This window comes from Entelurus aequoreus, linkage group LG03 (assembly GCF_033978785.1).
Source record: "Entelurus aequoreus isolate RoL-2023_Sb linkage group LG03, RoL_Eaeq_v1.1, whole genome shotgun sequence".
Taxonomy (NCBI): domain Eukaryota; kingdom Metazoa; phylum Chordata; class Actinopteri; order Syngnathiformes; family Syngnathidae; genus Entelurus; species Entelurus aequoreus.
The window spans coordinates 79,923,204-79,938,203 of record NC_084733.1 but is presented as its reverse complement, the minus strand read 5'-3'; the positions used below and the strand labels follow the sequence as shown (position 1 = coordinate 79,938,203).

At 38.3% G+C, this 15,000-nt stretch overlaps 1 protein-coding gene across 1 annotated transcript in view; it reads right to left on the bottom strand.

Annotated features, from left to right (window-relative positions):
- Positions 1–15,000, bottom strand: part of lrriq1 (leucine-rich repeats and IQ motif containing 1) — a 102,624-nt gene that overhangs the window by 21,231 nt on the left and 66,393 nt on the right. Inside the window, exons 19-23 of the mRNA XM_062040882.1 lie at positions 14,066–14,190; positions 12,674–12,745; positions 10,183–10,239; positions 10,041–10,117; positions 6,128–6,223 (exon numbers count right to left, since the gene is read on the bottom strand). Coding sequence (XP_061896866.1) covers positions 6,128–6,223; positions 10,041–10,117; positions 10,183–10,239; positions 12,674–12,745; positions 14,066–14,190 — 427 coding nt within the window. The remainder of the gene's footprint in view (positions 1–6,127; positions 6,224–10,040; positions 10,118–10,182; positions 10,240–12,673; positions 12,746–14,065; positions 14,191–15,000) is intronic.

Below are 15,000 nucleotides of genomic sequence, written 5' to 3'. Positions count from 1 at the left end.
TGTGAATTTAGTTCTTGAGACGCTCTGCAATAACCTCAATAAAACTGGTTTCACGACAACTTCCAACACTTTTATATTTCAGTCCAGAAAATACGCTGTGATTTTCCTCGACGAAAATGTTGAGAAAATAATTGACTAAAACTAGACTCGAACTTCAATTTAGTTGACTAAAATATGACTAAAACTAAATCAAAGACTGCCGTCAAAATTAAACATTTATAGTCAACAAAATGAACGCTGATTCCCACACATGGACATTTAGCTCTATAATCATCGTTTATAATGCTTCACTCTGTTCATTCAAATCTACGGTCAAATAAACGCGCTCTGGTGCTGAGAGCGATGCACGGAGTGAATTTTTAATGGAGTCAATTGTAATTCATCATTCAATTACAGTAGGAAGGGGATTCATATGGCCCCCTTTGTCACGGTTTACCTGACACATGAAACGTGACGAATTGAGGGGGGTACACACCATCTACTTTAGCCGCCAGTTGGCAGTTGAGTTTTAAATATCTTAAAATCTATTTTGTGGCAATTCCAACTATGACCACAGCGTCAGTTGCTATGTAGATAGATAGATAGATAGATAGATAGATAGATAGATAGATAGATAGATAGATAGATAGATAGATAGATAGATAGATAGATAGATAGATAGATAGATAGATAGATAGATAGATAGATAGATAGATAGATAGATAGATAGTACTTTATTAATTCCTTCAGGAGAGTTCCCTCAGGAAAATTAAAATTCCAGCAGCAGTGTACATAATTGAGATAGAATTTAAAATAATTTAAAAAAGTAAATAATGGAGGTATAAATGGAAATAAAATAGAAAATATAACAATAACAATAAAAATAAAAAGTAACAATAAGAACACAAATATAACAGTAAAAATAAGAATATAACAAGAGAAACTAGGCAGTAGTGACCATGTTATGAAAAGAAAAAAATTAAGAAAAACGGTAATACTGTCGATTATATGAAATATGTTTTTTTTTTTATTGAGAAGTTTATTGACATCATAAAGAATTTAATCCATGTAATGCTTTGAAAAGGCAAATGGATGGCACAAAAAGCCAAAAGGCTTGTTCCCATTGTGGTCCATTAAATATGTATCACATTTGATACATTCAATAATGAAAGATATATGTGATGTGTATATTGCACCTTTAAAATGTATTGCACTATTATTGCACTGTTAATTGCACTGTTTTTTTGCTGCAGTTTATTTCAGTATTATTGCTTTGCGCCCCCAGTCATCCTAGTACCCCCCTCCCCCCCCAGAGAGGAGTTGTACAGTCTGATGCCGTGTGAGACAAAGGAGTTTTTGAGTCTACGAGTTCTGCACTTGGGATGAAGCAGTCTAGCACTGAACAGGCTCCTCTGGCTACTGATAACGGAATGCAGAGGGTGACTGGCATCATCCATGATGCTCACTAGTTTTTCCACAGTCCTCTTCTCTGCCAGTTTCATTCCGATAGAGTGACACTTTCCATCATTTTCAGCAGCCTGCGTTGCAAAATGATGACTACCCATCTCCTTCTCACGCAACATCCACCCAAGAATGGGAATCTCTTTCCTACTGTAACTGACTCGGGCCTAAAAATGGGTGAAATTATTTTAACGCCTCCGGACGTCGTATTTAATATTTAGATTGATTTAAAGCCTTATTTTTCGCCAAATCCATTTTATTGACTTTTAATGCTTTTTAATGACCCGCGGAAACCCTATGCAAACGTTGCCAGTTGCACTTAATGGTGGTTTTCAGCAGACTATAAAAGCAGCGTGGGTCAGACACGTTTCTGCACGGATGGCCTTCGGAGAGACGAGAGGCCTTGACCCGGGTGGTGGCGAGGGAGGGGGCAGCGGGAAAGGGGAGACGGGCTCCCCTGATAAAAGCCCACTCTTCCTCCCTCTCGCTCTTCCTCGTCTTTCAAGTGGAGCTGCCGATGTCACCGTGTCAAATCATCTCTCCACCTCAGGCCACGGCAGGAAAAGTTAGGAGGGAGGAAATTTGCCCGGAACTTCCGCACAACCCCGGTATTGAAGTGGTTCGCTGGGTAGGAATGAGCTACTCTGTCTTGGAGAGGATCTCTTGACTCGTGTTTTCTTTGGAAGTGGAGTGCAGGCAGAGTGCTTAAAACAGACATTTTGACACTACTCAGATTTGGGTGAGTTTAGGTAACCCGCAGCTCCTTAGCGCTGCCCTAGTGGCTGCCCTGGAGCTTTTTCAAAGATGTGTGAAAATGGAAAAATATTTTTTTAAATATCTATTTTTTGTTTTACTATGGTTTCCGTCGGAGGATAAACATGACACAAACCTTCTTTATTGTTAGAAATATCACTGTTTATATTAAACATACTTCACTGATGAGAGTATTTGGCAAGCACCGTTTTTGTCCTACTAATTTCAGCGATCCTTGAACTCGTCGTAGTTTGTTTACATGGTCAACTTTCTCCGATGCTGCCACAGAAAGACGTGTTTTATGCCACTCCTACACTACCGTTCAAAAGTTTGGGGTCACCCAAACAATTTTGTGGAATAGCCTTCATTTCTAAGAACAAGAATAAACTGTCGAGTTTCAGACAAAAGTTCTCTTTTTGTGGCCATTTTGAGCGTTTAATTGACCCCACAAATGTGATGCTCCAGAAACTCAATCTGCTCAAAGGAAGGTCAGTTTTGTAGCTTCTGTAACAAGCTAAACTGTTTTCAGATGTGTGAACATGATTGCACAAGGGTTTTCTAATCATCAATTAGCCTTCTGAGCCAATGAGCAAACACATTGTACCATTAGAACACTGGAGTGATAGTTGCTGGAAATGGGCCTCTATACACCTATGTAGATATTGCACCAAAAACCAGACATTTGCAGCTAGAATAGTCATTTACCACATTAGCAATGTATAGAGTGTATTTCTTTAAAGCTAAGACGAGTTTAAAGTTATCTTCATTGAAAAGTACAGTGCTTTTCCTTCAAAAATAAGGACATTTCAACGTGACCCCAAACTTTTGAACGGTAGTGTATGTCTCATTTTGTCCACCATACCTTTTATGCTGTGCGTGAATGCACAAAGGTGAGCTTTGTTGATTTTATTGATTCGCTGGAGTGCTAATCAGGCAAATTTGGTTAAGTCAAGTCAAGTCAAGTCAAGACAACTTTATTTATATAGCACGTTTACGACAACTTTTAAATTGAACCAAAGTGTTTTACAGGTTAAAAAAGCATAGAGCAAAAAAAAAGAAAAAGAAAAAAAAAAAGTCAGTGCATGACTGCAAGCTAATCGATGCTAACATGCTATTTAGGCTAGCTGTATGTACATATTGCATCATTATGCCTCGTTTGTAGGTACATTTGACCACATTTAATTTCCTTTACTTAAGTCCTCTGTGTATTTAATTTATATTAGCATGTCTCATGACACATTATCTGTATGTAATATTGGCTGCATTTCTCATTGTTGTTTATGAGCCACGTTGTTCCAGATCACAGCAAACGTTACGCAGCTTGCAAAGATTGTAATAAATCCATTAGAAGAAGACAGCCTGCCGTTTCCTTAAACTTGGACATGCACATCTATACCTTTGGCTATTCTGAGCCAGTAATTTCCAGAAGTTATGTCATCCTGTGAGACACCTCTATTTTACTAATGATTTCCAATGTTGCAAAAATGTGTAGAATAAAAATTAAAATACAACATTTCTATCAACGAAGTTTGCCTTTGATAGAAGGCTAATATAGCTAATATAGACACTTACATCATGTGTTGCCTTCATTATAACACTTATATAAGGCTTTTAATTTTTTTGCGGCTCCAGACATGTGGTTTTTTTGTATTTTTGGTCCAATATGGCTCTTTCAACATTTTGGGTTGCCGACCCCTGGTTTAGTCTTAATGTGTTAGTATTAATAACTGTAGCCACACACATGTGAGGCTATAATCTGCTGCAATGGTGAAATACACAAAAGTATATGAAAAAAAGTAAATATGACTCGAAAGGGTTAAGTTATACAGTGAAACCTCAATTTACAAACCCCTCTGTTAGCAACTTTTTCCATTTATTGTTTATTGTCAGCTAACTGTGGTGCTGAATTTCCCCCAGGGATCAATAAAGTACTTTCTATTCTATTCTATTATTTTTAGAAACATTTAGATCGGGCCTAATGTGCCTTTGTGTGTGAACCTTGTCTCTGTGTACGAACGCATTTATTCATGATTTGACTATTTTGTTTTAAGCCCAAAAACCAACCTGGAGAGAGGGAGGGAATCGCTGTGGACTTAGACTTAGAGAGGAGAGGAAACCCACCCACATCGCCCCTCCTTCCCGCCCCCTCCTTTCTCAGCTTCCGCTGCCTTCTCCAACTCCTGCGTCTGCTGTCATCTCCTCTTGTTGCATGCCACAAACATTCGCCGACAGCAAGATACAAATTAAGTTAACTTTTTTTTCCAATGTAGAAAAATGGTGGTTTAGGTATTCGAGAGCACCAAAGGGACACACGCACACACACATATATACTGTATAATATATATATATATATATATATATATATATATATATATATATATATATATATATATATATATATATATATATATATATATATATATATATATATATATATATATATATATATATATAAATAATATTCCATTATTTTGTCAAAATTATTAAGGACAAGTGGTAGAAAATGAATTATTAATCTACTTGTTCATTTACTGTTAATATCTGCTTACTTTCTCTTTTAACATGTTCTATCTACACTTCTGTTAAAATTTAATAATCACTTATTCTTCTGTTGTTTGGATACTTCACATTAGTTTTGGATGATACCACAAATTTGGGTATCAATCCGATACCAAGTCGTCACAGGATCATACAGTGGTCATATTCAAAGTCCTCATGTGTCCAGGGACATATTTCCTGAGTTTATAAACATAATATACATTTTAAAAAACCGAAAGAAAATGTTGTGATGCCAAAAAATATCAACGTAGTAGTATCGACTAGATATGCTTCTGTACTTGGTATCATTACATTGGATGTTAGGTGTAGATCCACCAATGGCGTTTGTTTACATTTTGACGTCAGTGAGCTACGGCGTGTAGTGAAGCATGTTTAGCTATTTCTCATCCTGCAGGGATGATACTTGTAAGATACTTACTTTATTTGTCGCCATGGAGGCGAGGATTAGTGATTTAGAAGTAGCTACAACACTGCCGACTGGGGCAGGACGTTAGCCGCTAGCTAGCTAGCCATGTCTTAAAGCATCTCTTTGACACATTTGTGACTTTGACACAAATGTGTCTCATAATTAAAACAGAGCCAAATGGACTTTGCTGTTTTATTTTCAATGAAACAATAGAAAATAAGTACTCATATAGTAGTACAGTTGGCACAGTACAGTAAACTGACAGTTAATATTTAAACATTTAACATGTGACATTTCAAACAATTTTGAACAGAAATAGTTCATGCACATTCAGATAAATTCTTCAAAATTACAATAAAAAAAATGTAAATATGCGCACTAATTGACTGAAAGAGCACGCACTTGGTGCGATGATGTCATGTTATCGATGGAAAAATGCATCTTTAGACCATATGATTTGCCTGAGCGGCTAGGAGACCCCGAGAGTAACAAGTTTTTAGTATAAGTTTGCTGGTTTCAAGAAATGTAATGCCGAGCACATATCATTATGTCAAGATAATGGCACTAGCATTTACTTAATTTAAGAATATTTTTCAACATATTGAGCAAAAAGGTCTAATTTTTTTTTTCTACCAAGAAAAGTGCACTTGTTATTAGTGAGAATATACTTATTTTAAGGTATTTTTGGGTTCATTGAGGTTAGCTAATTTTACTTGTTTTGGAAAGTCTTGACAAGCCAAATGTTCTTGTTCTATTGGCAGATAATTTTGCTTAGTTCAAATAAAATACCCCTAATTTTTTATTTTATTTTTTTGGTTTTTGAACACTGACTTTTTGCAGTGTACAGTATCATATATTGTTGTGATTTTTCTAACTCTGGTCTTGAGCTGACTGGACTGTATTAACATGAACACATGACATGTAACTAGCACATCCACATCTGGCCTAGAGAAGGAGACGGACTCTTACCTTTGGTACCATCAGTACCGCATAGTCCCTCTAGCGGACCCAGCGGGTAGGTGGTCAGCGGTGCGTTCCTACAAGCCACCACGTGCACTGGTGGACCTAGGATGGCAGCAGAAGGTTAAAGAGGGTACAAGGCAGGCCTAAAAACCAGACCCAGAAAACCGCAGCCTGACTTCGGGGAACTCTGAGAGCGCGGCTCTGGTTCTAGTGAGGGGGCTGCCATGACAAGTTAGACTCGACAAAGACCTGGCGGTCATTGGAGCGAAATGACAAGACCGCTAGCAGTGAAGTCGTGCTTTTTGCCGTCGTGATCAAAGCGCAGTGGGCCTCCACATGGCAGCGGCGCGCTAACCAGGACTGGACGACTGTCGGAGAGGCACACGGCTGACGTCACCTTGGAAACCACAACAACCAAAGGAAAGTCAGAGACCAGAGGACTTGTCAGAAGGTTCCTTGGCAGTTGTTGTTGTCCTTCTTGGTTTCCAGTTCTCCAATAAAGCTCAATGAGAAGCGACAGAGTCTGGCTTCTGCTGTCTGTTACGGCTCATTACCACACACCACTTGGAAAGGTGCACTGCTGTCAACTTCTTGACTTACTCCTATGACATGCAGTCAGGGATATTTAGGAATGACGAGGCATGAAAATACTAAAACATACATATTTAGTAAGGCTGTCAATCTTTGGGCACCACTCGATTCGGTTCTTGGGGGTAACGATTCCATTCAGAATCGATTCTCCACTCAAAACAATTATCCATTCAAAATCAATACTTTTTTAATAACATTAGGTGCCGGTTCTATGATTAACTACATTCCTCCATAAAATAAACAGCTCTTTTACATGTTTATATTACCGTATTTTTCGGAGTATAAGTCGCTCCGGAGTATAAGTCGCACCGGCCGAAAATGCATAATAAAGAAGGGAAAAAACATATATAAGTCGCACTGGAGTATAAGTCGCATTTTTGGGGGAAATTTATTTGATAAAAGCCAACACCAAGAATAGACATTTGAAAGGCAATTTAAAATAAATAAAGAATAGTGAACAACAGGCTGAATAAGTGTACGTTATATGAGGCATAAATAACCAACTGAGAACGTGCCTGGTATGTTAACGTAACATATTATGGTAAGAGTCATTCAAATAACTATAACATATAGAACATGCTATACGTTTACCAAACAATCTGTCACTCCTAATCGCTAAATCCGATGAAATCTTATACGTCTAGTCTCTTACGTGAATGAGCTAAATAATATTATTTGATATTTTACGGTGATGTGTTAATGATTTCACACATAAGTCGCTCCTGAGTATAAGTCGCACCCCCGGCCAAACTATGAAAAAAACTGTGACTTATAGTCCGAAAAATACGGTACTTAAAATATATGTTTTGCTTATAAAATTCTACCCAAACATTTAATAAAGTCAAATAAAAATAAAACAAATAAAACAAATTAAAGCAGGACAAAGTAATTTTCAACCATCATCAAATATTTTCATAACATTTGGGATGATACACGGACTTACAACTGGTTAAATGACACCTCTGGAAACTCAAAGAAGAAGAAGAAGAAGAACGCCAACGTGCAATTACTGCTATCTACCTGCAAAACGACCAAAGAAACGAAAAGTTTTGTCCGACTGGACAAAAAAAGAAAAAAGGGGGCTACCCGGATAAAAGGACAGTCAAGGATCAACAGTATTTATTTTGTGTACAATGTGTATTTATAACATGTTGTGAAAAGGAAATGTCATATTTTTTGGAAGCTCATCTCGTACTTGACTTTGTTTATAGGGTTAGGCGCAATAAGTGTTCAACTTCAGCCTAAACCCTTTCGGTCTGCAACATTTTTTATTGTTTATTTATGAATGTACAACTGTTTGTTTATGAATGTACATCTGTTTGTTTATGTAAAACTGTTTGTTTATTTTGTTGACCATTGACCGAAGAAATAATAAACTGACTAACTAACATTGCCCCGGCTTTCACTCGCTGGCGTGAGCTCAAAGACGAGGGATTTCAGACCCACGCTGCCTTGGCTCTGTTCCTGCTGGACTAGTAAGTGACTTTCGATGCTCAAATCAAAATGATAATGCTAATGTTAGCTATCGGAAATTTGTGTGGTAGCAATAAATAGCTTTCGGAATAAAATTCCTGTCGGTCTTTCTTTGCTTCGGACCTTCATCCGCCCTGATACATTCTTGGTAGTAGCGTCATGTTTGTAGCGTAATTCAAGATCATTTCTTGATAGTGTCTGTTATTTAACATCAACATAGCCATTAGAGACAGAATATTTGTGCCAACACATGTCAGTGTGACGCTATATGCGCTAGTCCTCATGGGAAATGTAGTCTTCTTCTGGCAAAACACTACCGCTTTGGTCCACTGGCGCCGCCAAAATCACCCAAAACTGAAAAGTTCTTAAGTGGGGCTTTAAAGGCCTACTGAAACTCACTACTACCGACCACGCAGTCTAATAGTTTATATATCAATGATGAAATCTTAACATTGCAACATATGCCAATACGGCCGGGTTAACTTATAAAGTGCAATTTTAAATTTCCCGCTAAACTTCCGGTTGAAAACATCTGTGTATGATGACGTATGCGCGTGACGTCACTAGTTAAACGGAAGTATTGGTACACCATTGAATCCAATACAAAAAAGCTCTGTTTTCATCTCAAAATTCCACAGTATTCTGGACATCTGTGTTGGTGAATCTTTTGCAATTTGTTTAATGAACAATGAAGACTGCAAAGAAGAAAGTTGTAGGTGGGATCGGTGTATTAGCGGCTAGGTGTAGCAACACAACCAGGAGGACATTGACTTGGATAGCAGACGCGCTAGCCGACGCTAGCCGCCGACCGCACGGATGATCGGGTGAAGTCCTTCGTCCTTTCGTCGATCGCTGGAACGCAGGTGAGCACGGGTGTTGATGAGCAGATGAGGGCTGGCTGGCGTAGGTGGAGCGCTAATGTTTTTATCATAGCTCTGTGAGGTCCCGTTGCTAAGTTAGCTTCAATGGCGTCGTTAGCAACAGCATTGCTAACCTTCGCCAAGCTGGAAAGCATTAACCGTGTATTTACATGTCCATGGTTTAATAGTATTGTTGATTTTCTGTCTATCCTTCCAGTCAGGGGTTTATTTATTTTGTTTCTATCTGCATTTGAGCCCGATGCTATCACGTTAGCTCCAAAGCTAAAGTGTTTCACCGATGTATTGTCGTGGAGATAAAAGTCACTGTGAATGTCCATTTTGCGTTCTCGACTCTCATTTTCAAGAGGATATAGTATCCGAGGTGGTTTAAAATACAAATCTGTGATCCACAATAGAAAAAGGAGAAAGTGTGGAATCCAATGAGCCCTTGTACCTAAGTTACGGTCAGAGCGAAAAAAGATACGTCGTGCACTGCACGCTAGTCCTTCACTCTCACATTCCTCATCCACAAATCTTTCATCCTCGCTCAAATTAATGGGGTAATCGTCGCTTTCTCGGTCCGAATCTCTCTCGCTGCTGGTGTAAACAATAGGAAAATGTGAGCAGCCCTTCCTCCTGTGACGTCACGCTACTTCCGGTACAGGCACGGCTTTTTTTTTATCAGCGACCAAAAGTTACGAACTTTATCGTCGTTGTTCTCTACTAAATCCTTTCAGCAAAAATATGGCAATATCGCGAAATGATCAAGTATGACACATAGAATGGATCTGCTATCCCCGTTTAAATAAAAAAAATACATTTCATTAGGCCTTTAAAAAGCGATTAAGAATCGTTACAAAAAAGAACCACGATTCATTCGAAAATCAATTTTTTTGACACCTCGAATTATTAGTTTAACAAACACAGAGATGAGTTTCTGGCCTCCAACTAACAACTGCTGATATATTGCGTAACATTCAATGGTCAACACTCACCTGAGCTTTTCTTCTTGGACTTCATCCTCTGGGCTCTTCTCAGCATCAGCTCGGCTGTGCGCCTGTTGGTGAAGCCCCTGAAGGGAAAATAAAAGCCGCTGTCACTCTTCATCCAACCGCCAACCTCAGTGAGAGGACCTACCATTCCTCCAGGAAGTCCTCTGATCTTTCAGAGAGGCCACTCGCCACAGATTTGTTTCTACCACAAAAACAACAGCATCATACGACATGACGTAGGATTTTATAGCACAGTTACACTTTCTATTCGTTTTAAATGTTGCACAGTGTCAACTCTGCTGTTTTCTGTCTTGATGACAGTGTAACAATATCAACACGACTTTTAAACTCTTGGCTTTTTTTGTTTTGTTACACACAATTGTTGGATCAAAATCAAGTCAACAGTACAAAAACTACTAATTATTCCTTTTTTAAATCCATTTGGTTTTTACCCTCAAAGTCCTCCTGTGTACAGATTTTGTAAAGAAAAAATGTACAAAAAGGACAAACAATTGATATAATCCATCCAACCATTTTCTGCCGCTTTTCCCTTCGTAATGAAAAACAAAATATCAATAATGTATTTTTTGTCACGCCATAATTGTTTTCACGCCCCCCCTGAAGTTAAGGGGTTTTCTTTCTGAAAGTGTCAAAATAGTTCTTGACTAACACTAAAGATGCTTTTACGCCACCTCACGCGCTTCTTTTGTGGTTTCAAGCGAGCTTAGCGGCTTCTCAATTTTTGTTGTCACAAGCCCCGCACCCAGGAGACATCATTTATTTCACGCTCCCCCTGAAGTTAAGGTTGTTTTTTTTAATGAATGTGTCAAAATAGTTCTTCACTTAATAATCAAAAATAGATCCGAAGTTGATTGAGAGACTTAAGTGATGGAAGTAAAAAATAAATTAAAAATTATATATAAGAGTGGCACTCTTTTGGATCCTAAATAACTATTAGGATCTTTTTAAATTTTATTTTAAAAACTGTCATTGCTCTAAAAATAATAATAAATCAAAATTAATGTTGTTATGAATTTTTGACCTATTTAAGGCTCCATATACTCCATATACTTTGAAATAATTTTGGGAAAAAATATTGCATATTCCGTGTGTTTGCCATAAATAAATAAAAAAGTTTTCTTTGACAAAAATGGAAACATAAAATCAACAAATCAATGATGAAAAAATAGTAACAACTTATAATCGAAAATAGATCTGAAGTGGATCTAGAGACTCAAGTGTTGAAAGGAAAAAAATATATATATATATTAATGAGTTATTTAAAACACTTTTAGACTGCAGCACCCCCCGCGACCCTGTAAGGGACAAGCGGTAGAAAATGAATGGATGGATAACACCAAAGATGCTTTTACGCCACCTCAGGCACTTCTTTTGTGGTTTCAAGCTAGCTCTGCGGCTAGTTTAAAAATATACACAACCGTTCAAAAGTTTGGGGTCACATTGAAATGTCCTTATTTTTGAAGGAAAAGCACTGTACTTTTCAATGAACATAACTTTAAACTAGTCTTAACTTTAAAGAAATACACTCTATACATTGCTAATGTGGTAAATGACTATTCTAGCTGCAAATGTCTGGTTTTTGGTGCAATATCTACATAGGTGTATAGAGGCCCATTTCCAGCAACTATCACTTCAGTGTTCTAATGGTACAATGTGTTTGCTCATTGGCTCAGAAGGCTAATTGATGATTAGCAAACCCTTGTGCAATCATGTTCACACATCTGAAAACAGTTTAGCTCATTACAAAAGCTACAAAACTGACCTTCCTTTGAGCAGATTGAGTTTCTGGAGCATCACATTTGTGGGGTCAATTAAACGCTCAAAATGGCCAGAAAAAGAGAACTTTCATCTGAAACTCGACAGTCTATTCTTGTTCTTAGAAATGAAGGCTAATCCACAAAATTGTTTGGGTGACCCCAAACTTTTGAACGGTAGTGTATATATTCTTCTTTGCGCTGGCGTTTAACACATGCTGAGCTGGACATATTTATGGACATTTTTAGGATTTGATTTAAACTTTTTTACTGTTTTTATGGATATTCCTAATGTTATTGTATTTACAGGGCTCATTTTGTTTTGGATGTGTAGTGATTATTTAGTTTCTACCATTTTATTAAATGTTTTTTTTAGCTGTGTTTCATATATAGTATACAGTATAATGTTCTGTACTCATTGTATTTGTATGTGGTCGAGTCGCCAGAAGAAAGCCATTTCTGCGCAAATGTCACAAAGTATCCCGCTTACATTACGCCAAACAGCACAGAGACAAGTCTCAAAACTTCTGGAACAAAGTAATTTGGAGTGATGAGGCCAAAATGTAACTTTTTGGCCACCCGACCATGCAGCCCATTTTTCTTCAAGTGCCTCCTTATTGTGCATCTTGAAACAGCCACACCACAATTTTTCAGAGAGTCCTGTATTTCAGCTGAAGTTATTTGTGGATTTTTCTTTGCATCTCGAACAATTTTCCTGGCTGTTGTGGCTGAAATATTTGCTGGTCTACCTGAATCCCTCATTTTCCACTTCTTAATCAGCGTTTGAACACTGCTGATTGGCATTCTCAACTCCTTGGATATCTTTTTATACCCCTTTCCTATTTTATGCAGTTCAATTACCTTTTCTCGCAGATCCTTTGACAATTCTTTTGCCTTCCCCATGACTCAGAATCCAGAAACATCTGTGCAGCACTGGATGAAAGATGCAATGGTCTGTCAGAAGCCCAGAAACTCACTGACCTTTTATACACACACATTAATTACAAACAAACATGTCACAGGTGAGGATTGGAACCTTGATTAGCCATTCAAACCTGTTTGTTTCAACTTTTGTGCATGTTATCAGATCAAAGTCACTGGGGTATGTAAAATTTTGATCAGGGTCATTTGGGTACTTTCTTTTGTCATTTTGATTTAAAAAGAGTAAACACAGTTGTTTGCCGATAAATAGCTTCCCACAACCATTAACCATTAAGGTTTTTGTGTTATCATTCATATTCTCTGAAGAGTGGCCAAGAAATCATAAATTCTCCCAGGGTATGTAAACTTATGAGCACGACTGTATGTATATAAATGATAAATGATAAATGGGTTGTACTTGTATAGCGCTTTTCTACCTTCAAGGTACTCAAAGCGCTTTGACAGTATTTCCACATTCACCCATTCACACACACATTCACACACTGATGGAGGGAGCTGCCATGCAAGGCGCTAACCAGCACCCATCAGGAGCAAGGGTGAAGTGTCTTGCCCAAGGACACAACGGACGTGACTAGGTGGGTAGAAGGTGGGGATTGAACCCCAGTAACCAGCAACCCTCCGATTGCTGGCACGGCCACTCTACCAACTTTGCCACGCCGCCCCATATATATATATATATATATATATATATATATATATATATATAAAATATAAATGCATTTTTTAGACAATATGATTTGCGTGAGCGGCTACGAGACAAGCGGTAGAAAATGGATTAGAAAGGACAGATTCTTAAAAAAAAATTATAATTAAACATTTTTTGTTTTTTTAACTTGGAACTTCCCGCGGGCCGGATTTTAAATGCTGGCGGGCCGGATCCAGCCCGCGGGTCGTAGTTTGGTGACCCCTGATCTACATCAACAATATGATTTGTCTGAGTGGCTGAAAAAAAAATGAAAAAATAATAATTTTGGATTTTTTTTAAATAAGAATCACGATTAATCTAAAAATCGATCTTTTTTTTTTTGACATCCCTACAAAAGATGCTATTTATAGTCACAATGGAGAGTGGGGAGGTGCAAAATATTTTCTTCTTCCTGGGGGGGGGGCGTAACAAAAAATTATTGAGAAGCTCTGTTGTACTTCATGGTCCCAAAACCAGTCTGTGGGGGTCAGAATGCTTACTGGTTGTTATGGGGTCAAATACAAATGACGTCAGAATCTTTATTAAAAGTAGTTTTTTTTCCCCTGTTAAAACGCAACTTGACATAAAAACGGACTCGAAACAGAAATATCGACTAAAGGTCCTACCTCTGTGCTGACACGGTCTTGCACGTCGAGTCATCCTGGTCCTTGATCTCCCAGGCTTGTGTCGGTCCCCGCACAGGCAGAGGTGGGAGAACGAGCTGGGAATGTCCATGGTAGGAGCCCGGAAGCTGGAACACAAACGTACCGCTTAATAAGACGAGACGCCCTAATGTGTAAATAATGAAGCGCCGTCGAGCTCCCATCTCGCCGTTGTTGCGAAGATGCTAAATTGCTCGCCGTGACAGCAGCTGCACGCTGTCAGCTGCGCCCCAAACGGGCTGCGGTGATGTAGACCGCCACGGACGAGCCAAAGAAAAGATCCAACGGGAGGTAAATGAAGGCAGAAAAAACACCATGGTGGTGAGCAACCTTCAGGTCTCTCTTAAGTAATTGTGTTTTTCCAGGGAATAAATTCAAAGATCAATCAGGCACAGGGAGAAGAATCCCCGTGGGGGTGATAAGCACAATGAGAAAGGGATAGCCAATTACTCTTCTGACGAGGACCAAAATTCACACATTGTCACATGATCCTCTACGATATACACTGTACTTAAAAGGGAAGAAAATGTGGTTATTTGACAAGACTGGAATGTGTCCATTTTTCAGAGACGGTCTTCAAATGCAGGCTCGCAGAGGATGCAGCGTCCACGGTAGGGGCTGTCCAAAGTTCTGTTCAGGGGCCATTTTTGGCCCGCAGCTAAAGCCTATTGTATATATGAAATAAATGGGCTGAACAATGTGGCTGAAAACTGTATCACAATATAAGTGTTATCGATAATTATAAGGGCTGTCAAAATTAACCAGTTAACGCACATGATTAATTACCAAAAAAATATGCATCATGTACGCACTTAATCGCGAATAAACTAAATTGTAAAATCAAATGCTTACCAATAAGGTAAGGTGCAAAAATAGGGAATATGTAAGAAATGCTTCAT